Here is a 27,907-nt window from a genome sequence, read left to right on the forward strand (position 1 = left end):
TAGCAGGGGGACACCTTCCCTAGCTCATTTGCTCCCCTACCTCATAAAAGTGCCCGTTTTCTGCTCCCAAAATAAAGCAGCACATTTAAATGCAGGATGCTTTTTTCCCCAAGCTAGCTTCTGAATAAATTCACTTTTTTCTTTTTTATCAGACCTCACACTCCCTAATTGGACTCTGCATTCAGCAAGCAACTAACCTGCTTTCTGGTTACAATAGACCTTTTAGAGTAGGCTATGTTGTACTAAAATTTGTGCTGCCATTGCAATATATTGCAGTTACTTGCTTAATTGCTTGTTTTTTTGTAGACTGTAAGATCAAAAATGTATTTGGCCACTTAAGACACTAATAAATCCACTAGTAAAGCACTAAGAAAAGTGGGGGGTGTCTGTTTTGTTTACCACTGTTTATTCAGAATGTAGTATAGTTCCTGACAGAAATATATGACTGAATATTCTCTTAAACACAAGTTATTGAAAAAAAAGTAACTGTCCTGTCTGTTTGTTCATTTGTTTTATGTTATCATTAGTTTTCACAAACATGGGGACCATCAGCAGGAATGTGAGGAATGTATAGTGCTCCCAATTAATCATAAAGAAGATATTATAATGCCTAAAACTTGCTATATATTGAGTTTCCTCCCTATATATTAAAATATATATAATAGGTTTCTAATTATATTCCATATTCAGAACTCACATACCCAAATACGCAACAACCAGCCCAAAGAAAGGATCTTAATTCATATGAAAAACTATTTGCTCTCTTATTTCCTTAGACTTTTTCTAACTTATTTTTGTCCTCATTTCATTAACCAACCGGATTCCACTGAAAATGGAAGCAGAGGCCCCTACCACACTTGCACTCCAATCCCTTATGAAATTGACTTACCAATCAAAGATAAACACGAATAAGAAATTTGCTTTGTTTTGAAAAGAGACTAGGACTTAACAGTGTGTTCTTCCCAATTAGCAAAATGAGTCCCTTTTTACTTCCCATGCTTAAGTTTTGCTTCTGCTTCCACAAGCAAGAAGCTGTTCTTCTTTTGTCAAGATACTGGGTTTTAAGTTGTTCTTTGTGTGTAAAATACTATGTGGTTTAGAAACAGATCATTCTCGGCAGGGATGTGTTGTATTGTACTGGGAGCAGGGCAGAAGGCTGCTTGTGTTTCCAGGTGGAGTTGCTATTTCTTTATGCTTTTATTGATGGAACAGTTTGATTTTGAATTTTGCATGCTTTTGTAGTGAAAAAAGTGGATTTTCATTGTGAGAGCAATAGGTAACATTGATTCTGGGGTCCTGGCAGCATTATTGTGAAAACAGGTGAATTATCCTAAGCAATTCACAGGTCTGGGAATTAGAGACCACAGTTTAGATTCCCCACAATTCACAGGTCTGGGAACTAAAGATCACAGTTTAGATCCCCACATATTTTGTTTTTATACACTAATCACCCACAGCATTGTCATGGATGGAAAGTTAGAGTAACCCTTATAGTTTTGAGAAACAGTTTCCATTGTTCTTGCTCAAGTGCAGCATCACTAAAGTAATTATAGAATAAATAATTTACCACAATAATTGACTGTTGTGATTTTTAGCAGGTACAGTTTTGATTTTATTGCAAGGCACACAGTCGTATATACAATGCATAATTATCATCTTTTAAAGTACAAGATAAAAATAATATACATTATAGTTAAGAACATATGAGTATATTCTTGTTTCAGAGAAGAAAATTGCCTTAAGGAAGCTGGGTTATACCCCTTTTGGATGTGATTTTTGTATTTATACTGAATCATCCAAATAGCTCTTGGTTAGAAAATAAATCTCATTGATAGGACACACAACCTTTCACAGCTTTCTCTTTACAATGTTCCAATTTAAAGTCAGCCAATGTGCTCCCTGCATTTGCGTGAGTCATCTTATTTCGTCCCAGGACTAGATGAAACATCTATAAATTGTCTGACAATAGTTATACACGTTTAAGAACTTTATTTCTCAGTAATATATCACAGAATAGAACCATTTGCTTAAGATTTTATGTGACTCTTTATTGATTTTTTTTCTCCAAGCTATTTTTCCAAATGATGTATTATTTTTGGTATTAAGCCTGGAGTTTTGACTTAAACTCGAGGGATGCTCTTAGATTGGTAACTACTCTGAGACACTAAGAGTGTTTCCACTCTCCTCCCAGTTAGAGTGGGGGGATTTCCTCCTCAGTGCTGCCCCTGCATGGCTGGTTCATTTCACTGTGCCTTCTCTGACCCCTTGTTAGGACCTGTCTTCCAGACCTTCTTACCAGGGTGGAAAGATAGGGTTCATGTAGAGAATGGATCTGAAGGTTAAACACATGCAGTTCTGGTCTCAAAGAGACACAAAAGACAGTGTCCTCCTTGTTGAGGTCAGAGAATAGGAACATCAAGAAATGAGAGATATCAGAGAGCCAGAGGGGTTTGGACAAATGCATTGCCTGGAACAATGAATAAATGGCAATGTGGTCCCTGCTTCACAGCAGGACATCAGGACATACAGAAAGCGTGTACACACTTTGACAAAGAAATACATTTGTGCTAGTGGTATTTTCCCTGCCACGTTGTTTACTTTATCATTCCTTTAAAGCAGTACCCTAAAATGATATTCCCTTCTTCACTCCTTTTTCAATGTTGGGGAGTCGATATTAACAAGAATCAAGAAGCTTGGACACCCCTCATGGGCACATACAGCTACTATTCTCTCCTTGGGCTGCAGACTTACATATGAGGAGATGCAGGAAAATCAGGCAAACCAATAATGGCAATTAACGCTATAAGAGCACGTGAAGTGCTAACAAAGGAAACAGGCCAGGAGTGGCCACTCATACCTGTAATCCCAGCGCTTTGGGAGGCTGAGGCGGGTGAATATTCTGAGGTCAGGAGTTCGATACCAGCCTGCACAACATGGTGAAACCCCCGTCTCTACTAAAAATACAAAAATTAGCAGGGCTTGGTGGTGCACACCGGTAATCCCAGCTACTTAGGAGGCAGAGGCAGGAGAATTGCTTGAACTCAGGAGGTGGAGGTTGCAGCGAGCCAAGACTGTGCTACTGCACTCCAGCCTGGGCAACAGAGCGAGACTCTGTCTCAAAAGAAAAAAAAAAAGAAGACAGAAAAAATTAAAGGAAACACACTACTCTGATTTCATCTCACAATCCTATCTCTGTTATACTTTGCACTGGAAAGGAATCTGACGAGAAAGTCTCTGGGGTTTTCCTGTTCCATAAAGAAGTTTTTATATTTCCTATTTCACCAGGGCTTGTTTCTGGAACTAGCCTCTATATAGATATCCTTCCTGTACCATAGCCAAGATTTTTAACTATAGGATTAGTGTAAATCAGTATTTAAGCCATTCCTATTTACATTCAGTTATAAAAATACAAGGGCAGATAGGCATCTCAATAAAACAAGAAATACTCAAAAGAGCACTTCATTTTCCTTAGGAGAAATCACTTCCATTCTGCCATATGTAATCTGTGTTAGGCGCCATGATAATCTGGAGTAGAGGCAAACATGGTCAGAGTAACATTCTGAAGCCACGTGTAAAACCTTCAATGCAAGGTTTTGTTTCCAAAAGGTGAGAGTACATACACCACCAAGTTCTGCATGGTGAACAGAACTTAACAGTTGTAATGATGTCTGTAGTTACATAGGGCTGTATATTCAATTTTTCTATTAAATTCCAGAGGATGCTGCCCTAATAATATATAGGCTTGGAGTGTCATTTCTAAATTATCCCTTTTTTCTTCTCAGGCAAATTACAGAAAAAGCCATTACCTCTGAAATGGTAAGTTTCAGGGGGAAAAAGAGGGAATTTATATGTCATCTGGAAGTTTTAGCAAAATTGCCCTAAATGTGCTGCTCCTGGCATTATCCTCAGCAGGTATGCCCTTCACAGAATGCCATGCAGGATGTGTCCTGGCACCAGGAGGGACATCACGTCCTCATTCAGCACACATTTAGGAACAATTCTACTTCCTGCTGAGAGCCACGAAATAGTACCTTGAGATCTACAGAAGCAAAACACCTTCCTCTCCGTGAATAGAGAGGATCTGCGAATCGCTATATGTTCATAAAGAGGTGTGGCAAATAAACTAGATCCTGCTAAGGCTACAACCTGGGAGCTAGTTAAAGCCTTTGTGATTCATTAACACATGAGTTGTGAGCACTGTTACAGGACTAAACGGTATTCAGGGAGTCCGAAAGAGATCATGCCATGACTAATTCCCAGCAAAATGCCTCAGCATCAACTTAGCAACTCAGGGGATATCATTAGTGTGCCCTCAGGAAATTGCCTGGCTGGGAGGCAAGCCTATTCCTTATTTGCACAGGTACTATTATTTACAGAAGATACTGTATATATTTTTTCAGTGGTATTCACACCACTTTATGTTTCTTGACAATGAGACATGCTTTATTATAAGACTGTCTACCTGAATAGCATGCTAAGAAAAAAAAACTGTAGTTTTCGAGAAATTAAACCATGTTAAAAACAACCTTTTGAATGTTTAAATCATTTCATAAATAGCAAGATAATGTTCTGGTATAAGTGAACATCAGATTCCTCAGATGTGGGTCCAAGCCATACGTAAGCTGTAATTCTTACCACACAGCCACATGAAATGCGTGTCCACACAGCATACAGTGAGCTGGGCATGAACCCTGGAAATAGTTCTCATTCCATTGGAGGTTGTTGCTGTCATTGTTAAACATCTGGATTGGATGCCCACTGAGCTGTGAAAGCAATGTTTTTTCTTTTCCTTTTTTCTTAAACTGAGCTTTTGAAACTACCTTTCATAGGAAGGCCACCACAGATGGGTGCTGAACCTTACCTAGGAAACCAGAAGGAAAAGACCTGTTCCTTGTTCATCAGAGGAACTGAGGTTCTGCCTCGCTTCTGTGCCCTAGAGAAGAGGTGCATGTGTTGCATGGACCTTTTGTCCTTGATGTTTCCACTGATCATGAACATGGTCTGCATCTAATGACTTCAGACCATGAGATCTCTAAAAGTTCATTTTAAATTCTATCTTTTCCTGTCAGACTGCAGTAGTGATCTGAGTTAAACCTAGATCATTGAACTCTTCTCTTCCTGAAGAACTGTACGAAGACATCTCCACGACTAGTCATACTGGTTTATTCATCCCATCGACGTCCCTCAGGTAAGCAGGATCCTGAACTGTATTTCGGACTCTGCTAGTGCTCTGCCGCTCCATCCTCATCTTCAGTGGAAAGCAGAAGTCCCGGAAACACCGCTTGAAGTTTTCATCAAGAAAGGCATAGAGAATGGGATTCAGGCTACTGTTGGTATAGCCTAAGGCGATGCAGAAGTAATAGCTGGAGAGAGCAGCTGTGCTGTGGGAGGTGCTCCCCAGAGCCTCCACCAGGATGAATATGTGAATGGGGGTCCAGCAGACGATGAAGACCGCCACCACCACCAGGACCAGTCTGGTGATCCTACGCAGGTTGCGATCTTTCTCTCGGGAGCCAGAAAGGAGCCGGACACTCTTGAGACGCAGGATCATCAGGGTGTAGCAGACGATGATGATGAGGACAGGGATCACGAAGGCAAAGACAAAGACGCAAATCTTCATGAAGAGGTCCCACCAGGAGTAGTCATCATCTGGGAACTGCAAGGAGCACTCGATGACATCCACGTCTGGAGGAGGGCAATAAAAACCACAAACACACAGAAACCTGTTATTGTTATTACCGTGGCTGCAAAGTGTTTTAAATATGAATTTTAATACCTTTTATTGCAATGGTCCAATTATGGTAAGATGACATTACCTGAAGTAGATCACCAAATTACTAATGAATACTGTATTTTGTTAATCATCCTAATCTTTGTGCATGGAACAATGATGATAGTCACTGTTTACTGGTAACATACACAATACTGTAGAATTAAGATTAGCTGGCAATCTCGCTCATCTAGTTGCAGAAGTTGGTTTGACACTGACGGCTTGCAGAAGAGGTAAAGAGTTAATGTATAGCATGAGTACTTATTTCTATTTCCATTCATTAACACTTCTCCCAGACCTAAGGCTCTGGCAATAAAAAAGCTAATGCCTATTTGTAATAAATGACTAAATATTTCAAATCTAGCCACTGAATTTAACAAAAGCCAACTTTTTGAAAAACATTAACTGGTTTACAGGAAATCATTATGTGGGTCAACAAAAATTGATATGCAATTTGTTTAAATATGACTGAAGTATTGTGATTTAATGGAACCAGTGACACTCACTGTGATTAAGGGCATTACTGAAACACAAGTAAAACCTTTGGAGGAGGTGGGGGAGAATCATCATCATCATCATCATCAAGGGAATTCTGAGTAAATCAGGCACATTTATTTTCGTTTTTACCAACATTATTATGTAACTCAGATAAAACAAATATTTGTATGTGATTACTTAGAAAATTGCTACATTTGCTCTGCTTCTCTTTGCTGGGTAGTATTCTCTTTGGAGTAGCCTTAATATTAGGAAGACCAGGGACTCAGGATGGACACCTTCTGAACTATTTTTGTGGGTGTCCCATGGGCTCGCCTTTCCCCAAACACCAGCTAGCCCACATTTCCAACCCCTGCCCCTGGGCAGTCAGCGAGCACACAGCAGAGCTCTCTCTGCCCTGGTCCTTCCTCACAGACAAGGTAGTCATGAGCAACACCATGAGCATGATTACAGTAATGAAAATATTTTCTTCTGACATTGGAAAAATCTGCTTCAAAAATAGCACATGAATACTTTCTAAATAGCAAAACGGCTCTATTAATGTTTTCTAAAACATTTTAATGCAATCTTAATAGAATATACCATCTTACTAGAATTTTAATTACATATACTTTAAAATAAGAAGGATATAATCATTTTTGACAATTAATAAAGATGACTATCTTAGAGACCTTCATGTATCAATGAAATACCAGATCAAACCTTGGAGTAGTAAATGAACACTTCCAGAGAAATTTGTCATTTTTGATTTTTTAAAAAAGTCATTGTCCAAAGTAATATTACTATGAAGACTATTAACTTTTGCTTTAGTGTTTATGGTAAACGATTTTTAAATCATTACTATTATCACAGAATATAAGATATCCATTAAGCAACTTTTGATGGGTGATACATGAAAAACAAATCTGAGTTCAATATAAATATTCTATTCTGGGTTTTGACTTGTTTGTTGAATCTGGTAGAAGAGTTTCCTTGGAGGTAGGGATCATGGTTTGGTTTGTTTTTTCTGCTTAGCTTTTGTTTTCAGCATTAGCTGTTTCCTGTGGCTGACCTCAGCTTATATGTCACTTCAGAGACATTTAGATGGAGGTCCGTCTCTTAAATGGTCCTCTTCCCGGTAACTTATACTTTGTCTACATGTTATATTCACCCAATTTCCCAGACAGAAGCTTGTCTGATCTGTAATTGTGTGTTACCTTCCTAACATTTTTCTCTCCATCCAGAATGTGAACCGCCTTAGTGGAGAAACCCAGCCAGCCTTAATCAACACTGAATCCCTGGCACCTAGGGTAGTACCTGGAACATGTGGTGCATAAACAGAATAAATTGTTAAATAAATGAACAAACAAATATATATCACATGAATAACAAACTCTCGAAAGTGTGTCCTAATTACAGTAGTTATTACGGAAAAGTCACCAGCTAAGCTAAGCTAAGCAGAAGCCGCACAGGGCTGCTGTTTAATTCGGATAGACCTTTAACTCTGAGGCTCAGCTTCCTCCCAAACAAACTGTCTTGCATGTAGTGGGAGATGATAAGTATTAGATGACTGGGTGAAATAATTAACAACAGCTACTTTACAAGACTTTGGGAAACAAATGTCCCACTACAGAGTTGGAAATATCCTCCAGAAATGTCAATGAAGCTGAATTTGTAGCGTAAAGAGAGTGCTGAGGCAATCATCAAGAATCCCAGTGCACTTCACATTATGCTAAGGGGATCAAGCCAGGCACAGAAAGACAAATATCACATGTCCTCAAGCATCATATTTGGGAGGTTAAAAAAAAAAAAAAAACCTGAACTTACAGAGATAGAGAGTAGAACCTCTAGTGGTGACCAGAGGCTGGGAAGGGTTGGGGGGAGGGGGATATACAGGGGTTGGTTAATGCATACGAAACACACTTAGAAGAAAAAGGATCATGTTCGATAGCACAAGAGGGTGACTACAGTTAACAATAATTTATTATACATTTCAAAATAACTAAAAGAGTGAAATTGGAATGTTCCTAACACAAACAAATGATAAATACTTGAGGTGATGAATATCCCAATTACCCTAATTTGATGATTGCACATTGTATGCTTGTATCAAAATAGCATACAATGGTACCCCCTAAATATGTACATCTATTATGAATTCATAAAAACTAAGCATTTTTTAAAAAAGAAATTCCTGGCCGGGCGCGGTGGCTCAAGCCTGTAATCCCAGCACTTTGGGAGGCCGAGGCGGGCAGATCACGAGGTCAGGAGATCGAGACCATCCTGGCTAACACGGTGAAACCCCGTCTCTACTAAAAATACAAAAAATTAGCCGGGCGTGTTGGCGGGCGCCTGTAGTCCCAGCTACTTGGGAGGCTGAGGCAGGAGAATGGCGTGAACCCAGGAGGTGGAGGTTGCGGTGAGCCGAGATCGCGCCATTGCACTCCAGCCTTGGGGACAGAGAAAGACTCTGTCTCAAAAAAAAAAAAAAAAAAAAAAGAAATTCCTGTCCAAGCATGCCATTTTTGCCATTTTTATTAAATGTTCTGTTTCAGGAAGAAGGGGACATTTTCAAGTTGAAGTATCCATACAACTGCCTCAGTTTAACAAGCAGATTTTGGTTTCCTTATATATTAATATCAGAGGGCTGTGGCTTCTGCTGGCTCCTGTTCCAGCATCTCATGGTTGTCATAATTATAGAGTTAGTTCTAATAGCTAAACTACAGCTTTTCTTGTGTGTATTCATTTTGTTAAGAATAATTGTTTCTGCTTATAGCGATTATAATAATTCTTAGCTACTATAATAAAAGTAAGAGCAGACTATGAATCCTCACATAATACACACACATATACTACAGTATGGAAAATATTAGAGTCAACATTTTACGTTCACAGAGTGAAAGCTTTGCCTCAGAAAAGTTTCTTGCACTTTATTTCTATTTGCTGTAGGCATGAAGAAACAAAATCCTATGTGTGATTAATCATATTTTGAAATGCAAATATGATAAAGAAAGTTGGGCATTTCTTAAAATTTACCTAGTAGTATAGCTTGACACCTGCTATGGCTATGCTAGAAATTCATTTTGTAGTTTCAGAGGGAAAAGATCAGCTTCATTAAAAAACAATGAATAAAGTCATTATACATTTGTTCAAATCCACAGGACACATAACCTGGAGAGTGAGCCCTCCTGTAAACTCCAGGCTCTGAGTGATAACGAGGTGTCAGTGTGGGTTCAGCAGCTGTAATAAATGGACCACTCTGTAGCAGAGGATGTGCCTGTGTGGGGTAAATGGAAGTAAATGGAAGCGCTTCTCTGTGCTTTCTGCTCAGTTTTGCTGTGAACCTAAAACTGTAAACTGAAACCTAACTAGATTAAGTCTAAAAGCAAACAAACCATGTATCATGCAAGACAAGCTATGATTTTAGCACCTTGCCCTTTCACTATGACCTGGAAAGTCCTCACTAAATACACTCAGTTATCTGCTCTCACAGGTATTATGAACCCCCTAGTAAACGGGAGCATTTAGATACCTGCTGGAGCATTAAACAGCATGAGTAGGCCCAGAGTGACTATTCTGTTTGCCTCCCCATCATTAATTTCTATCAGGAACAAAGATGCTTTCCATAGCTTTGTATTTTGCTAGTAAAGCAAAACTCCTAGAACAGTACCTCTCACCTTGGCTGCAGGTCAGAGTCACCTGGAGAGAGCTCAAAAATCTTGACACCCAGCCTGTACCCCAGGTCAATTACACCAGACCCTACAGGGGTGGGATGCAGGCAGCAGTGGTTTCTAAAGTACCCAGGTGATTCCAATGTGCAGCCCAGAATGAGAACTACTGTCCTAGAAATTCAGGAAAAACATCAACAGGGGGCCAGGCACAGTGGCTCACGCCTGTAATCCCAGCACTTTGGGAGGCCGAGGCAGGCAGATCACGAGGTCAAGAGATTGAGACCATCCTGGCCAACACGGTGAAACCCCGTCTCTACTAAAAATACAAAAAAATTAGCTGGGCATGGTGGCGTGTGCCTGTAGTCCCAGCTACTCGAGAGGCTGAGGTTGAACCCGGGAGGCAGAGGTTGCAGTGAGCCGATATCGTGCCACTGCACTCTAGCCTGGTGACAGAGCAAGACTCTGTCTCAAAAAAAAAAAAAATCAACTGGCTGGTTTGCATGGGGTAAAACCTGGTATGTCCAAAATCAAGTGGTTCTGCTCATCTGTAACTACCGTCCATCTGTTAACTTGATTTTGAATGGCCTAGAGCCAAAGCTGTTAAAATAGTGATTTGGAGGTTATCCTTTAGGAATAAAAGAGGAAAGAGCCAGCATATGTTGCCAATAATTTATATCCCTTGTTAAAGAGAAAAAAAGAAGTGAGAAGGTGTGTCCTGGACTTGCCAGGTTGTACTTTAAAATTCCACATGCCTGTGGTTTCTTACCTCATCCTCACCCCTCCACTTTCTACTAAACATTGCCAGAATGGGAGACAGGTCGGGCATCTCTCTTCTGGCAATGTCATTATTGCATTCTGTGTTTAGAAGTGGAAAGGGACACAAAATTGTTCTACTTCTCATCTTCCATGGATTTAGGCACTACATTTCCGTCGTCTTTTGGCATTGATTTCCACTAAATATGTGGCCTACTCATGCTCAAATTAAAAGTCTATATAATTTGAAGCTACATTTTTATGAACAGAATGAAAATGACTGCTCTTACCTTCCCTGACTTTGGTGCCTCCGAGAACTATTGCAGAGATGCCAACAGATGACGACAGCAGCCAGATGCAGATATTGATGATCTTTGCCTTCAAGGGCGTGCGGAAGTCCAAAGCCTTCACAGGGTGGCACACGGCAATGTAGCGGTCCACGCTCATCATGGTCAAGGTGAAGATGCTGGTGAACATGTTGTAGTAATCAATGGAAATTACTATCTTGCACAGCACATCCCCAAAAGGCCAGGAATTCATCAAGTAGACGGTACTCTGGAAGGGCATGGTTGTAGTAACTAAAGCATCTGCCAAAGCCAGGTTAAATATGTAAATGTTGGTTGCTGTCTTCATCTTTGTGTATCTAAAAGAAAAGAAACAATAGCATTTCCCTCCATTTTCAAGTCAAACCCATAAGGTGAATGTGTTTGTGATAGCTTTTGGATTACTTATTTTGCTTCTTCATTCAATTATTCTTATATTCATTGATGGTCTAACATGTAAAAGGACTGTTCTAGACATTGATAGGAAAAATAGACAAAGATCTCTGACTTTATTGTTTATTCTAGTGCTTTGTTTAAAAAACTTAAATATAGAAGATACAGAAGACAGCAGAGATAGATGAATAGACATATAGATCTAGCACTGCATATAATACAGATCTTTATTTTGTGGCTGACAATCCATCTTAATCCTGCCCAGCGTCGCTTGGCTTTAAGCATTTTTAAAACACTATATTCGTTTTCTTTGACTTGTTTAAAACATTTTTTTCCTCAGAGTTATTTTGAGAAATCAATCATTATAATTATGATGTATTTTGAAAATACAAAACGGTTTTCAATTTTGATATATGCTCAGTTGCAATGGCTGAAACACAATTAGGTTTGCTGATTTTTGTTCTCCAGTGCACCATTAATTTGTCATTTTAAATAAGTTGTATAAATAAAGCAGATTGAATTCTGCTATTACATGTCATAGCACTAAGCATAGTATGGTACAGTAGGAGAGAAATAATTCTTTCTTTACTCCTTGAGATATTTTCTAAGCACGTAATATGTCTCATCCTCCAATTGAGAGAAGAGTAATTTTCAAGGTAGGTAAGAAAGATTGCTTCTACGCCTGAGTTATTCTTTACATTATAACATGATGTTTAGGACAACTTCATTTTCAACTAAGACTGAGTTAAGAGGGTTGTTTTGCTTAGAGAATGCTTCCTCAAATATCCATAGAGTATTAAATAAATGTTCCAAACCATACTATCAGGTTTTCAAAGGCCAAGAGCTGAAATATGTTGGGAAAATCCATATGTTGATTACATTCTACAGCCTCAGATTTGAAGACCTTGTCACAATTCAAGTGTGCCCCATTTGATACATGAATTTCCACATGAGAAACAACTCTGAACATTTCATGATAGAACAGAACAGCCCTGGCTCCTCTTGGAGGCAGTGTGGTCTCATGTGAACTCAGACAGTCCTGAGTCTGAACTCAGAGAATGACTTATCTGATTTTCAGCTCCTGCTAAATAAGAATCATAAAACCTAACTCACAGTACATGAGACAAGGGCAGTAGATGGCCTGACACACAGGATCACACTCCAGCCTCAGTGTCCACTGCCTTCCCTCCCCACCTCCCATCTCTACTCATTAGGAAGTGGCTGTGTTTGGGGTCAGCTGGGAAGGCATTGTGAAGACAGGTACTAGAGTTGGTATCTGTTAGTTTCCATTTGGATGTTCTGCTTACTAAAGAGTGATTTAATCTGGAAAGCGAGGAGTTTATTTACAACTTTTTTTTGCCTTTATACTTTTTATTCAGACATTATTAAATGACCTATAAGTTTTAGGTAGTGACTAAACATGGATGGCCAAGTTCTCATAGCACAGGCTTTACAAAAGCAGAGATAGCCAAGCATGGACAGTTACTGAGAAGAAGCCACATGTTTCTAATAAGAAAGACTGAAATGCTATCTATTCAGATATTTTCTTAAAAAATAGGGTTTTATGTTTGAAAAAAAAATGCATCTTACAAACCTATCTTCTACTTTTTCAACTCCTCCCACTCCAAAACCCCAGATACTAGCAAGGATTCCGGCAGGAATCTGACTCCTGCTCTTGTATTTTATGACTCTGATATTCCCCTCTTTCTTTATGAAGTCAGAGTGGCATTCTTTTTGCTATAAACTTAGGCAGACCTGGTTCTAGTCCTTATTTTTCAAACTAACAAGTATACTTTAGAGGGTCCTTAACCACCCTGAGCTTCAGTTTCCCCAATTATAAAATGGAAACTATAATATTTATCTCATAGAGTTCCAGGGGTAATTAATGAATGCATCTGACCCAGATAGCATGTCTAATCTATGTCATGTTCCCCAACTCCCACCTCCCTTCTTACGTGGGTGGAAGCCACCAGTTACCACAGGAAGCAGAAAAGAATGTAGTTTCTAGGTAACATCCATGGTCATATTTACCCAATTCAGCTTAAATATAAAAGGTGAGAATAAAAAGGAGCCCCAGGACCTGACACAAAGAACATGAATGGAATGATCGATAAATTACCATAAAATATAATGTGCATCTTTAAGTAGTCATACAATGTAGAGTGATAGCTTAATTTTAGTTTTTCAAAATATTTATAGCCAATAGATGTATGAAACTGCATAAGACTTGAACACGTAAAGAATTCAAACTCCATCTTCAGATCTCAGAGAGATGAGCATAGGCAATAAACACGCTGACCACATTTCCGAGTGCCTGGGTCAGGCCCTCTGCCATGCATTCCCCAAGCTTTGTCTCATTTCATCCTCACAGTCACTTCATGTGGTAGGTACTGGTATCCCTATTCTATAGATGAAGTGACTAAGAATCACAGGATTTTCTTTAAAATTCTCAAAGTGATATAACTACAGGCATAGCAGAAATTTAAACCCAGGGGTTTGATCCCAATTCGTCCATTCTTATATCTCCCCAGCACTTTGTAATTTGCAAAGTCCAGTATTTTGACTTCCACGTATCTTACTTGATTCTCAAAACTACTGCCCTTCTAGTTTACCTGAAAGACTTATGTCTTTTCCCTCATATAGCTGAAGAAAGTTAGGCTCAGGTAAGTTAAGTGATTTGTTTGGTGTCAGCAGAGGTGGGACCTTAGTGGGAGGATCTGGAAAGGGTGGCAAGCCAGGGCCCCCTTCCAGGTTTCTGGAAGACACATGCTTATAAACCTATAACACTAGAAGGGGAGAACTCATGAGTATAATTAAAAGTAATGAATAAACTCTGAATTCAATGAATATTTTCAGATAGTCTTCTGTGTACTACACTGGACTACTCTGTGAACGTGAATATAAAGCAACGCTGTGATGCTCAGAGGCAGTCTGGTTGAGCCCCAGGCTATTGTTTGTATCTAACTGCAACAGAATTAGCCAGTCTTTTCATTCATTGTATGTCCACCACTGAAAAAACAAGCAAGCTTTCTCATTATGCTATGGTATGAAATTATTTTCCATTTCACCCACACTGCTTTACAAAAATTCACAAGCATTTCAAGCAAAATGGCACCATCTGGGTGGGAAGTTCTGGCTTGTGTGGAGGAGCTGGAAGTGGGCTGGCAGCTCGTGGCTGCACTTTTGAGCATACACACCGCAGGAGCATATGGTATGAAAAGAGCAAAGTCCGTGGGCTGTCCTCGCTAAATTGACAACATAACAGACCTGCAAAAACAGTACGGTGCGTGGAATGGGAAGTGAGGGGCAGGCCGGGAAAGAGGGTTTACCTGGGGAACTTGAGTTGTGAGCACCGGGAAGGCTATGGTGGCCAGGCAACAGGGTGAAGGGTGTTCCAGAGACTTAGAAATGCTCCCCAATGACACTTTAACTCAAGACCATCCTAGTGTACTTCTCTTTACAGAGAAGCGAGGAGTGGCTTCAAAATTGGCAGCCACTGGTGCTTGTGTGATGGTGAGGGGAACAAAGTTATCTGCTGAGATGTCAGGAACCAGTGTCACCAGGCAGGGTTTCTGGGAGGACATGACACTCACCAAGCTAGAAAGGTGGCACTTGAGAAGGGGGAGCTGATCCTGCAACACAGCACTCTCAGGACTTCCTGTCCTTTCCATGCACGGCTGTACTCAGACAATATGCAGGAGGTAGAGGAGGTAATTATTGGATTATTAGCATGCTTTTCTGTTGAGGTGCATTGCCTAGGTTTGTTTTCTGTTTTTTAAATTTCAATGATGCTTCTTTAATCAGGAACTCCTTTTCACCTTCATGACAATAGTATAATAAACCTTTAATCTTGATGACTGATTACCATATACCTTTCAAACCAACACACTTTCAGTTGCACTGATTTCAGTTATTCTGGGTCTTTCCTTGTACTTGTCCCCCATGGTGATGCATGCACCCTCTCTTCCCTCTCCAGTTATGTGCATGGCCCCTCCCCTGTCTTTACTCTTTCATTTCTCTACCCCATAAGTAGCAGTATACTAGACTTTGAGAATGACTGAAAAACCCAATATACAGACCCTGGCTCTGAGGATCTTTTAAACTGAGACCAGATTATAATGTGAACTATAGGAATACATGGAAGGGAAAGATTGCTGTGTCATGAGGAAATCAGGACATATTTTGAAGAGAAAATTTAGCAGGATCTTGAGCTTTGAGAAAGATCTGGACAGACAGAGAAGCTTTCTGGCTAGTGTCTCATTCAGAGTCAATGAGGAAATGGATTTCCTGGTTCAAGGTTCCTGCTGAGGAGTCACAGGTGGCTGCCTGGGATGGGAACAGTAGTGTCAGGCCACAGAGGGCCCTGAACACCAGAAGGAAAAAAATCACTTTAACATTTATTGATGACATTATGTGACAGACACTGTTTGGGGAATTTCATATTATCTGATAAAGTTGTCATGATGATTAAATGAGACATGCATAAAATTACTTAGCACCAGACTGGTACTTGATAATTGCTTAGTGAATGCCAGCCTTCATTGTCACATGACTGCTCCTGCTGTTGTTACTGTTATTAATTACCTACCACAGCCCTAATAAGCCATATCACAATCCCATAAGATACCACTGCCCCTATTTTCTTCTGAAGAGAAAAAGTTTGAGAAAACATCTTAGAAATACTCTCAGTGTTTTTCAGTTCTTGGAATCTATATGTAATAAATAAAGGAACTTAGGCTTGTCTTACTCCAAGGTTTCTTTAAAAATCAGGTATTTTATCAGAGAAATAAATACTGCCACTTCCTGCAGTTCGATGTTGAAAAGCATTCTGATGAGGACGGTCAAGTATGCATCATGAGAGTAGAAAACATTTAGCATGAGAAACAGGGCAAGGTCCTGGCAGAAATACTATAGTAATACATTAAATACTACCCCTCAATGGACAAAACAATGTCATGTACATTGTGGAATTTTTCCATAGGCCCATTTTTGGGGGTGGGGAAACTGAGTTAAAAGGGAGTAGGTGACTTGCCTGAAACCACAAACTAGTGAGACAATGGGAACTCAAACTTCAGCTCCAATATAATAAAAAAGAAAAAGGAAATAAAACAAAACAAAAGCCCTGGTGATTTTCTAAATAGATTCCTTTAATACAGCAAAAACCTAAAGGTCCATAGAATGCACCTGAACAAACGCTGTTTGGTGAAAACACAAGCGTGATCAAATGCCACGGAGCCACAGGAAGCTGGTGGCTCTCTTACAACACTAGAGCTGCCCTTGGAGTCCAAAGGTGCCCAAGACACCAAACTCAGTAGGAGGAAAGCTCTGCAGCAGCAGGGAAAATGCAGTCCTTTTTCACAAACGATGGAAGATGAGCATGGTCAGAGATGAGTTTGGGAGCTCTTTTCTCGGTATTGCCAACAAGCATTTTCCTGGGCGTGTCTTCCAGATGCATGGCATTCTAGATTTTATGTGCAAAATGATCAGAAATGGTGGGGGAAATGGAGAGGGCTGGTCAAAGGATACAAAGCTTCAGTGTAAGATGAATAAATTCAGGGGACCCAATTTACAGCAGGGGCTAGCATCAACAATACTGTATTGCTTATCTTGAAATTTGCTGATTGAGTAGATATTAAGTGTACTCACCCCCCCAACACACACCATACATGCACAAAATGGTAACTGTGTGTGGTAATGGCTGTGTAATCTGTGGTAATCACAAATTAATGTATACCAAATTACCACGTTGTGCATGTTTAATATATGTAATTTTTATTTGTCAATTATTCCTCACCAAAGCTTGTGGGGGGGAGGGGGGGAAATAATGAACTCTGATGTAAAGTATGGCCTCTGGGTGATGATGTGTAAATGCAGGCTCATCAGTCCCACAAATGCCCCACTCTGGGGAAATGTGAGAATGGAGACTGTACATGTGTGGGGGCATGGGGTATATGGGAACTGTAACTGCCCTTCCATTTTTCTGTGAAGCTAAAACTGCTTTTTTAAAAGTCTGTTTAAAAAATAAAAATAAAATGAAGAATGATGACCGTGCTGACGTGACTTTTCAGTGGAACTTACTTAAAAACATAATGAATGTTTCACTAAATTTTTCAGTTAGTTTCAGTTCACCTCAATGAAATTAACTGCCATATGCTCTTCTGGGTTATTTACTATTGAAATTGTAGCTTTTTTTTTTTCTAAAGGGGCAGTAGTTTATTAATTTTAGAAAAGAAAGGAGGGAGGCAGAGGCAGGAGGATGGCTTGACTGCCCCACTGCACCCCAGCCTGGGCGACGGAGAGAGACTCCATGTTGTTTGTCTGCTTAAAAAGAAAGGTAAAAGGAAAGGAAAGAAAAAAGAAAAGGAAAGGGAAAGAGAAAGAAAGGAAGAAGGGAAGGAAAGGAAAATGGAAAGGAAAGATAAGGAAATTAAATTCACTGCTTCTCAAAGGATCTGACTTTGATATCCCTCAGTCTGTAGTATTCTGAAGGAGTCATACTCACATAGGAGCCAGGCCCTTGCAGCTCTCCAGAATCGCTCTCCTGCGTGCAAAGCGCAAAGCCATCAAGAGAACAGCAGGCACCCATGTGCGATCAGGACTCCAGACGCACAGCCCCGCGCAGGTGCAGGCTATCCATGCAGGGTGGCAGCAAGCAAGGATGGAAGGGTAACGGGGAGCGATGATTCCACGGGAACAGCCAGTGCCCCTGGGAGCCGCTAAGCTCCTCCTCTCAGTTGTCCCGGCTGTGGAATCATGCGCCTCTGGACCCCTAGGAGGAACGTTCTAGTGCATTCAGGGGTACGTGCAGGGTGAGCGCTTCTCACGCCCAACAGCACCTATAAGAAAATGGCATCTCGCTAATGACTGGCATGCAGTTTCCTAGGGCACAACTACCCGGATGCCTAGCAGTATATGGATACTTAAAATTAGTTTTCCTATTTTTATACAGAAAGCTGACCTAAATCAGAGCAAGCCACAGAGCGTGGGCACATGGAGAGGGGGACGATGGCCCTCTTACGCTGCCCTCTCCCCATGAAGCCAGTCCTTCACTGGACAGGAAGCAACCCAGCCAGGCAGAGGGCGCTGAGAAGATTCAGGGCTAAGCAAATTGGGCTGTGATACTGGATTGATCATTTAACAATTGCCTGCCCTTGGGCAGTTCATTACACCTCTGTAGTTGATTTCCTTATCTGAAAACGAGCTCTAACAATCTTCATTTCATAGGTGTGTTGTGAATTTGAGTGAGCTCAACAGGAGCTCTGAAAATCAGTCCTGTCGCCTGTCATAGCTGATCTCTGATTGCATGTAACTCCAGCCACTCTTTTTTTTTTTTTTTTTTTTTTTTGAGACAGAGTCTGGCTCTGTCGCCCAGGCTGGAGTGCAGTGGCGCGATCTCAGCTCACTGCAAGCTCCGCCTACCGGGTTCATGCCATTCTCCTGCCTTAGCCTCCTGAGCAGCTGGGACTACAGGCGCCCGCCACTACGCCCGGCTAATTTTTTGTATTTTTAGTAGAGACAGGGTTTCACTGTTAGCCAGGATGGTCTCGATCTCCTGACCTCGTGATCCACCTGCCTCGGCCTTCCAAAGTGCTGGGATTACAGGTGTGAGCCACCGCGCCGGGCCACTCCAGCCATTCTTAATCCAAGGCTTCCCTGCCCAGCTTCACACCAGCTCCTTTGGGATCTCTCAATTCATCACATGGTTTTGTCGTCCTCCATTGAAATTCCAACCTGCTTGGCCAATGGAGAAGGCAAGTGTTAAACAAGCCATTTACAGTATTATCCCCACTCCTAAAATCTATTCTTCATATATAAGCCTTCCTTATCAAAGACATAAACCAGCACCCCCTCCAAAGGGAAAAAAAAAGGGACTGCTGCTGATCTTTCTGTTGAGGAATAAATAAATGTTATTCTGAAACCATCTCTTGTTAATATGATTCTAAGTATGTATTACTTGCACCACTGAAACCACATAAGCTAAACCTTCAAAAGGCAACTGTCCTGCAGCCATACAATTTGAGGTTTTTAGCTGAGCACAGAGACTCCTGGGGCCACGACAATTAAGTGCATCCAAGTTAATCGGGAATGAAGGGAGGTGTCAACTGCACGGCCACATGAAAATATTGCTGCGGATGAGATGCAGCTGAATGAGTCATGGAGTGGATCTATTCTGTACCAGTGAGAAGCAAATTCCTTGTGAAACTAACTCTGAGACAGGCATCAGAAAACAAGTAAAGTCAACACAATCAAGAAATGATTTTGAAGGCTACAGTTTTTCCTGGAGTCTATTAAAGTTTAGGACCTCTATACCTGATCACCTAATTGGTTTTTCGCATTCTCACTTGCTCTCTTTCTCTCTCTCTCTGCAGCTGTATAGTCTCTGATCCCTGAGAACCAATTCCACGAGACTTTGGCCTCCATCTGTGATCACACATCCCTCAGGGGAGAAAATAATTTGGCTAATCCATGTAAGCAGTTGCAATTCTCTTTGAAAAGGTTGTCAAATGTATACAAATTACTTTGAGAAATGAAAGATAGTCTCTTGAAAATAATTTCTGAAGTCATTTTTGCTACATTTATATTAAAGAAAATGTTTAAAGACAGGATCAAGAAATTAAAGACAGTTTCAAGAAAAATTAGAACATACTATATTAACCAAAGGCTAAAATAAGACTGGTGTCCTGTAGGGAACAGCCATTGGTGAATTATACAGGTACTATATTGAACCTTTGCTTTTTTTTAATGCCTCTGTATGTGTGATTTGGTGATATTATCTAAGGTAGGCTATGTTGACACTTATGAGAATGTGGAACATGCAGGTACACACAACTACAATGGTTACAACACATACTTCAAGGAGGGATAAGAAGAAACTCGGGAGAGAAGAGGCAGGCATTGTGCCAGACCCTCTGTCACCCCATTCTGTCCCACACTTCTCTAGTTCCAGGACAGCCGCATAGTTTTGGTGAGGCTGAGACAAGTACAACCATGAGGCCCAGACTGGCCCAGGGGTGACTTGAATGAGTCAGTAAATGGCCCATAACCTAAGATGATCCCAGCAGAGGAAGCCTGGAACTTCTGTTCAGTGGACTGGGGAAGAAACACTGTATCCTGCTATTTATAAGCAAGAAGATGAGTATTTTTAGAAGGACCAAGCTCTATGCCTAGCAAGCTTGAGTGAGTTGGCCCCTTTGGTGCAGAAATTTGAGTTCAGGAAATGTAACCATTTCCATAGTACTTTTGCAGTTTTGTTTTCTTCGAGGACCCTTACAAATTTCCCCCTTTGGGGAGGTTTCAATACTGCTGAGGCTGAGCTGTAGGGAAGCAAAGGTCTCCCAGAGGAAGGTTCATGAGAGATTGAATCCTACAGGTCTGTATTGTGATAGCAACAAATTAATTACAACTAATGAGAAAAGGAATAGGCTAAACTAAGACCAAGGATCAAAGAATTTTCTGATTCCTCCTATTTTTCTTAACAAAATTTCCTTGTTTATCCTTATAATTAATTTACAGAAATAAATGAAAAAGAGAACATATACATAATTGTTGTGAAAACCGAAGCTTGACAGAGTGTCCTCTTAAGGAGAACAGAAAGAGGATGGGCAGTGTTCTGAGCTGAACCGTGTCCTCTCAAAATTTCTATGTTGAAGTCCTAAGCCCCAGTACTTCAGAATGTGACTGTACAGTCCTGCCTTGGTATCCCTGGGGGATTGGTTCCAGGACCCCCCTGTCGGATCCAAAATCCATGGATGCTCCAGTCCCTGATATAAAATAAGATAGTGTTTGCATACAACTTACACAGATCCTCCCTTATACTCTAAGTCATCTCAAGATTACTTATAATACCTACTACAATGTAAAGGTTATGTGAATAGTTGTTATACTCTACTGTTTATGGAATAATGACAAGAAAGAAAGTCTGTACATCTTCAGTACAGCTGCAATTTAAAAAAACAACATTTTTCAGCCACGGTTGGTTGAATCCATGGATGCAGAATTCACAGATATGGAATGAGGGCTGACTGCATTTGGAGACAGGAGCTTTAAAGAGATAATTAAGGTAAATTAGGCCATATGGGTGGGCTCCAATCTGCTATGACTGGTGTCCTCATAAGAAGAAGAGATTAGGACACAGATGTGTAGGGGAAAGGCTATGTGAAGTTACAGGGAGAAGGCAGCATCTATAGGCCAAGGAGAGAGGCCTCGGGCCTCAGGGGAAGCCCTGCAGACACCTTGATCTCGGGCTTCTGGCCTCCAGAACTGTGAGACAATCAACAACAGGGGTTGCTTAACCCACCCAGTCTGTGATGCTTTGTTATGGCAGCCTCAGCAAACTAAAGGAGGCTCTAGAAACCTGAGGTGCCAGGGAGATCATCACACTGAGCCATTTAGAAGGAAGGAGGCCAGCTGAGTCTGCAGAAAGGCATGGATAACTGGGAGAGAGATTGAGAATTAGATTTAGGATTTGTCAGAATGTACCTGACAGTTATGGCCACAAGAATGGATGAAACCATTGCAAGGGAGTGTGATGAGTCACCTTGGCCAGGCTACAGTCCCCAGGTCTTCAAACACTCATCTCGGTGCTGCTGCAAAGGTGTTTTGTAGGTGTGATTTGAGTCCATAATCAGTTGACTTTAAGCAAGGGAGATCATCCTAGGTAATCTGAAAATGGGGCCTGATCCAATCAGTGGGAACCTTAAAAGCAGAGCCGAAGATCCCTGAGGAAGAAGAAATTCTGCCTGGAAAGCAGCAGCTTGTCTCTCCTGACTTCCTATCTTAGCCAGTCCCAAAGTCACCTATGCTATTTTTTTGTGAGAAATTTCTTAACATGGACATCCCCTACTGGTCCTGCTTCTTTGGCTGATCCTTGACTAATACAGAGAATATGCAAAGTGAGGACAGAAGAGAGCTGAGAAGACTCTGGAGAATATGAGCATTTAGGAAACCTCAGAGGAAGGGCAATCTGTGCAGGGGAGCAAGGAGAATGCCAGAGGATGTGGGGGAAGCCAAAGAGAGGGTGCTATTCGAGAAAGTGAGGACCTAAGGTCACCCAAGCATGCCAGACCCTCCACACAAGGCAAGAGAAAGTGGCCTAAAATGAGCATCTGAAACACACACCAGGGCTTTGGTGAAGGAACATCGCGGGGAGCTCAAATGCTCAGGGCAGAGGACCAGGTGGAAGAAAAGGAAACAAAGAGGAGGGATTACTCCTCCAAGAAGCTTGCCTGCCCGTGACAGGCAGGAGGATGAAAGGACACTAGCTAAGGAAATGAGGAAAATGGAGGGTTGGTGGATAGTGGGTTGTTGATTGTTTGTAAGATGACAGATGCTTGGGTATGTTCATGTGCTGAAGAGCAGGTGAAGAGGGAGAGATTGCAGACACAGTAGAAAGGAGATAGCTTACATGGTAAAGACCCCAGGAGGCAATGAGCTTCAAAACCCAGGAGCAGGAATTAGCCTTGGATAGAAGGAAGGAGAATCCTCCTGTGAGACAAAACAGAATGCAGGGAGGGTGGCTGCCAAAGTGAGTATGTAGAAAAGCAGTGTTCCTGAGGGCTGCACTCCAGTGTCTTGGTGAACTACTGGGTAAGACCACTGATGAAGAGAATATGATAAAGAGAGTGAAGAGTATGACCATGAAGAGAATACGATCAGGTGGAGGGTTTTGGAATAAGGGTAGATTTGAATTCATTTTTTAAAATGGGAAACGAAACAAGGAATTGGCTCTTTCTGGAAAATAGAAGAGGGACACAGAAAAACTTCTAGGGAGAATTAGGGTCAGGTATACTTGAAGGTGGTGACTGTCTTGACAAAGATAAAATTTATTTTATCCAACAGCATCCAACTAGCTGGGTATAGGAATAAGGAAGGTAGGTTACTAGCTTGATCAAGGGTTAAGGCTTTGGTGGAAGACACTGGCAGAAGTACAAGAAGGCAGGACACTTGGGTGTGTTGTCAAGACAGTGCTTTAATTGATAGCTCATGCAGTCTAGGATGGGGAAGAGAAAAAGAGACAGTCTGGGAGAAAATGTAGAACCTCCTAGAAAGAAAGAATCCAAATGTCTGCAGGAGTGGTATGGTGGGAAATAAGGAGCAGAATGGATAAGAGCACAGGATCTACGGTCAGGCCACTGGCATCATTCTGGACCCGTGAGTTACCCAGGTGTAACCTTAGTTTATTTCATCTTTCTGCGCTTTCGTTTCCTCATCTGTTAAGTGGGTATGGTAATGATATACCTATAGTTGTGAAGATTACATAATTCACATGAAGAAGGTAGCTTTACCTGCCTGACAATTATGAAGTGTTCATTAAATGTTAGTTACCTTCTTTAAGGGAGGAGAAAGTCGAACGTGTATGAAGTTGTGGTAAGAGTGGCAGAATGGATGTTTATGATGTCAGAGGTAGGGCTGCCTCTGGCAGGGCAAAGGGGTATGAGTGTCATGGTGCTCATTAATTAATGAAAAATGATGACTGCACAGGGGAATCCTGCACAGGAGGAAGTCAGGAGACCACAGGATTAGAATCCTGATGGTCAGCCGAGTGTACTGGCTCACACCTGTAATCCCAGCACTTTGGGAGGCCAAGGCCGGCAGATCACTTGAGGTCAGGAGTTTGAGACTGGCCTGCACAACATGGTGAAACTCCGTCTCTACCGAAAATACAAAAATTAGCATGGTGGTACATGCCTGTAATCCTTGCTACTTGGGAGGCTGAGGTGAGAGAATCGCTTGAGCCTGGGAGGCAGAGGTTGCAGTGAGCTGAGATCACGCCACTGCACTCCAGCCTGGGCAATAGAGCCAGACTCTGTCTCAAAAAAAAAAAAAAAAAAAAAAAAAAAAAAAAAAAAAGAATCCTGAGGGTCGAGGGTCACACCCATATTCACACCCAACAACCATAAACCCCAAAGCCTGATGAGTGAGGAAGCTGCAGCACTGACATTTTAAGGTCTCCACAGTGAAAGTTAATGTGCCCTAATTATCAAGGGATTATGTCAGTTGGTACACACTAAATGATGAGAACTATTGAAACTTTAAATCAGAAGATATGAGGCAGCATTCCAGGGGCCCGAGGTGGGAAAAACTATTTGTAAGGCAGGCCTAAAAGTAGCCATATCTTTCTCCACAGCTCTTTATCCCCAGGTCTGAGCTGAACAGTCTAGATCTGCACCTGCCCACACTCTGAGCATCTAAGTTCCATTTCTACAATGATTTTCTATAAGATTGAACTATGCTAGGAGCCTTTCCCATGTAAAATATTTTAAAATAGTATCCTCCATCTTTCAAGCACAGCTACTCAGTCTCTTCAGTAACAAGGGCTGTGGGGCCTCCACACCCTGGTTCTGCACTCAGGCCTGATGATCACAGCGCAACCCGCTTCACGCCACCCTCTCTCCGATCTTTAGTCTCTTCATTTCCTAAGATAAATAAACCCAAGTACATCAATTCTTCTTCAAAGGTTTTATTTTTCAATCCTTGAACCATCTATCATCATGAAATAATACTAAATACTCCTTTTCCTTTTTAGCTATAGACTTAAGTGAACTAGGTTCACTAGACATTAACCTTTTATTTGTGAAAACCTTAAAATGTATGTGCTCTAGCCATAAGTGAACTAGATAGATTTCAGTAGGTTGGCACTCCAGGATGGCAGTAGAACTCTTCACTTTTCATTCATCATCAAATGTAACCTTTAAGTATTGGGGGGTGGGAGAATGGAGAATGATGTATGTGAACTATCCAACTTCTTTCATATTTTTAGCTGAACTTACCCCCTTATAACACACTTTAGTGTTGGATATATTTGGGAAATCTATCCATTAAAAGTCCTAGCTAATCTACAGGAATTTTTTTTCCTTCTTACAAGTCAAATGTTCCCCATGGAGTTATATTTGCACATAACATCTAAATGTTATTTTAGGATTCCTCATTCTTTTTAATCCTAGTCTGCAAAAGGTTGCAGAGCAACTACAAAGCTCTTTTCAAACTGGAGACTTCAGGGGCTCATTCAAATAACAACAATATGTATCTGTTTTACTTGAGCACCTAAATATGATATGGGTAGAAACAGGGCTATTTTTTTCTTAGAGCTTTCTTTTGATTATCAATGTTTCTATTACCCCACCACCAAATAAATAGCTTCTGTACCAAAGATCTCCTAAAAATTTTAATTAAAATTCAGAATACAGTTGTCTTTTCTTTTGTCTAATTGTCTCTTTAGTGGAGGCCAGCCCTGAGATTACTAATGAGTTGGACAAACAATTTAATTTTAAAATATTGCTTCCTTCTGTAACCTTTACTCATCACGGATAGAATTCCTGCGAAATGCAATAGGCAATTATGAAAACCAAGGGCACCAAGCTATAAACACTAGTTGTTGATGAAATGAGCTTTATAATATGTGTTTGGAGATTTAAATGATGGTTTTTAATGTCAGAGCATATGTAGGAATAAAAGACCTGACATTCTCAAGCAAAAATAAAAATAAAAATAAAGCAGTATTTTTATTATGATAATTTTCCAAGAGAAAGATTTATGCTACCATTCATGATATGGTTGTTAAAGTTCATAATAAATAAATGGCCTGTTTCAAAACTAAAATCAAGCTTAAAAAAATCAGCTATTCATCCTTTCAGAGTCCCTAGCCAGGGTGACTTGCACCCCGCCCTTATTTCGTAGAGACTTCTCAAAGGAACACAAGCTGCCTACTCCCTCTCACAGGTGTGTTGACAAAGCTCTAGTGCTCCCAGAAAAGGAAACACATCTATCTTAAGAAAAGTGCAGAACAAAGTTAGGTTTTTCTTTTCTTGTTTTTCTTTCTTAAAGTCAGAATCACTTTGCTTACCAGAAAATTAGCATATATGTGGATATTGGGATACTTATTATTGGAAGTTGACCTAAAGAAATTTCCACACACACAAAAAAAATAAAATAAAACGTTCAATTTCTCATGGTGGAAAAAAAACAGTGAAGTAGTTTTTGAAAATCTCCACAGGCCGTGTTTTAGAGGATAAATATTATTTACTGATATTCCTAACAAATGGGATGCCATTTGATACTAAAAAGGCTCATATATGCATATCAACAACGCTAGAGCATATATCAGGTTTTGTTTCACAAGTCAAAACACCAGTCTGAGGAGTCCCAGGAAATTCGGAATTATCTTCAGTGCATTGGGTGGGCTTGAAATTTATCTTAAGAAATATTTGCAAACGGCATAACAAAGGGCTCCAAACTGGCGCAGGCAACCGGGCAAATGGATTAGTTCCTTTACCAGGAGCCCCTGACCCTGTTGTCAGCACCCTGGCACCTTGCCCTGCGCATAGAGTTTTCAGCAGAAACACTGGGCCCTAGGGTGGGGTTGGGGGATCACTCCGAAAACTTCCAGACGCCCCGGGCCGCCCGGATTCGCCTGTGTGAACCTCTCAGCACTCCACCAAAAACTCCCAGAAAATCCTTCACCTCTTCTAGGAAGCCACCCTGTAGCATTTCCAGGATCCTTCACGGAACAGAGTCCCCACCACCTGGCTGGCTGCCCCCACTGCTTCTCCAGTGGCGGGGCCCGACCCTCACTCCCTGCCCCGCCCAGCCCCCAGCGCTGCGCTGACCCCGCGCTCACCGGATGATCACGAACATGACCAGCGAGTTGCCCACCAAGCCCACGACGAACACTACGGAGTAGACCGCCGTGATGATGACTGGGATGGCCGGGGAGATGTGGGCGGGCTCCAGCTGCGCGTCCTCCGAGCCGGCGCTGCGGTTGCTGTCGGGCTCAGCCCAGCCGGGAAACCAGGCGCTGCTGTTGGGGGGCAGGCAGGCGCTCGGGGAGCAGGTAGGGCCCGGCTCCCCGCGGAAGATCTGGATCGGGGAGTCCATGGTGGGGCGACTGCAGCAAGAAGGCGAGGACAGGTGGCACCTGCGGGGCTGCGGGAGCGACAGAACCGGCTGGACGCGGAGAGGCAAACTTTGCCCGCGCCTGGCCAGCGGCGCTGGGGACCCGAAGCCTGCGAATCCGCACCCGGGCCGCAAGTCGCCGGCGGCAGGTCAGGGAGAACGGACTTCTCGCTGCCTTTCCGGCCAGCAGGCGCGCGGCTGGGTGCCGGAGACGGGCGAAGAGCGCTCGCTCCTTCTCCCCCAGCTCCCGAGGTGCCTCCGTCACCAATTCTAGGCACCGGCCCCTGGTGGAACTGTTCCTAGACTGCCTGAGTCCCCAGGGTCAAGCCCCCTTCCCAGCTCCCAGCACGGAGCTCTACCTAGAACTGCCCCTCGAAAGCCCAAAGCTTACCTATGGTTCCCAGAGACAGGCGAAGGCGAGGTTTTTTAGGGGACGCCCTGGTAGGTGCTGAACCGCGCGCTCACGAGTCCCGCTCAGCTCTTGCAGTCACCTGCTCTCGGACCCCAGCTCCGCTCTCGGCCCGAGGGCTGCTGTTCCGCGGAGCGCAGCCCCCGCCTCTCAGCGCGCGGCTCCTACTACTGGCAGCGGCTCTGCGGGGCGGAGCGGGGCGGGACGCAGCCGGGACGCGGCT

At 41.9% G+C, this 27,907-nt stretch overlaps 1 protein-coding gene across 2 annotated transcripts; it reads right to left on the reverse strand.

Moving 5' to 3' along the window:
- Positions 1-1,585: 1,585 nt before the first annotated feature.
- Positions 1,586-27,907, reverse strand: OPRK1 (opioid receptor kappa 1). 2 transcript variants are annotated; one of them, XM_003255955.4, is made up of 4 exons: positions 27,667-27,907; positions 27,001-27,305; positions 10,959-11,311; positions 1,586-5,685 (listed from the first exon to the last, which is right to left on the reverse strand). In XM_003255955.4, the coding sequence occupies exons 2-4, from the start codon at positions 27,255-27,257 to the stop codon at positions 5,153-5,155; spliced, it is 1,143 nt and encodes a 380-aa protein (XP_003256003.2). In that variant the 5' UTR covers positions 27,258-27,305; positions 27,667-27,907; the 3' UTR covers positions 1,586-5,152. The 2 variants fall into 2 exon arrangements, with proteins under 2 accessions (XP_003256003.2, XP_012362326.1); XM_012506872.2 differs by lacking the exons at positions 27,001-27,305; positions 27,667-27,907 and adding an exon at positions 14,714-14,928 and having other exon boundaries at positions 5,059-5,685.

This window comes from Nomascus leucogenys, chromosome 16, assembly GCF_006542625.1.
Source record: "Nomascus leucogenys isolate Asia chromosome 16, Asia_NLE_v1, whole genome shotgun sequence".
In the NCBI taxonomy this organism is placed as follows: domain Eukaryota; kingdom Metazoa; phylum Chordata; class Mammalia; order Primates; family Hylobatidae; genus Nomascus; species Nomascus leucogenys.

What these genes read in the sequence shown, in the direction of transcription:
- OPRK1 (XM_003255955.4), bottom strand. Translation starts at nt 27,257, where the DNA reads ATGGACTCCCCGATCCAGATCTTCCGCGGGGAGCCGGGCCCTACCTGC. An exon ending in GTCATGTTCGTGATCATCCG is followed by an intron (nt 11,312 to 27,000) that starts GTGAGCGCGGGG and finishes CTTTTCTTTTAG; the next exon opens with ATACACAAAGATGAAGACAG. An exon ending in AGGCACCAAAGTCAGGGAAG is followed by an intron (nt 5,686 to 10,958) that starts GTAAGAGCAGTC and finishes GCCCTCCTCCAG; the next exon opens with ACGTGGATGTCATCGAGTGC.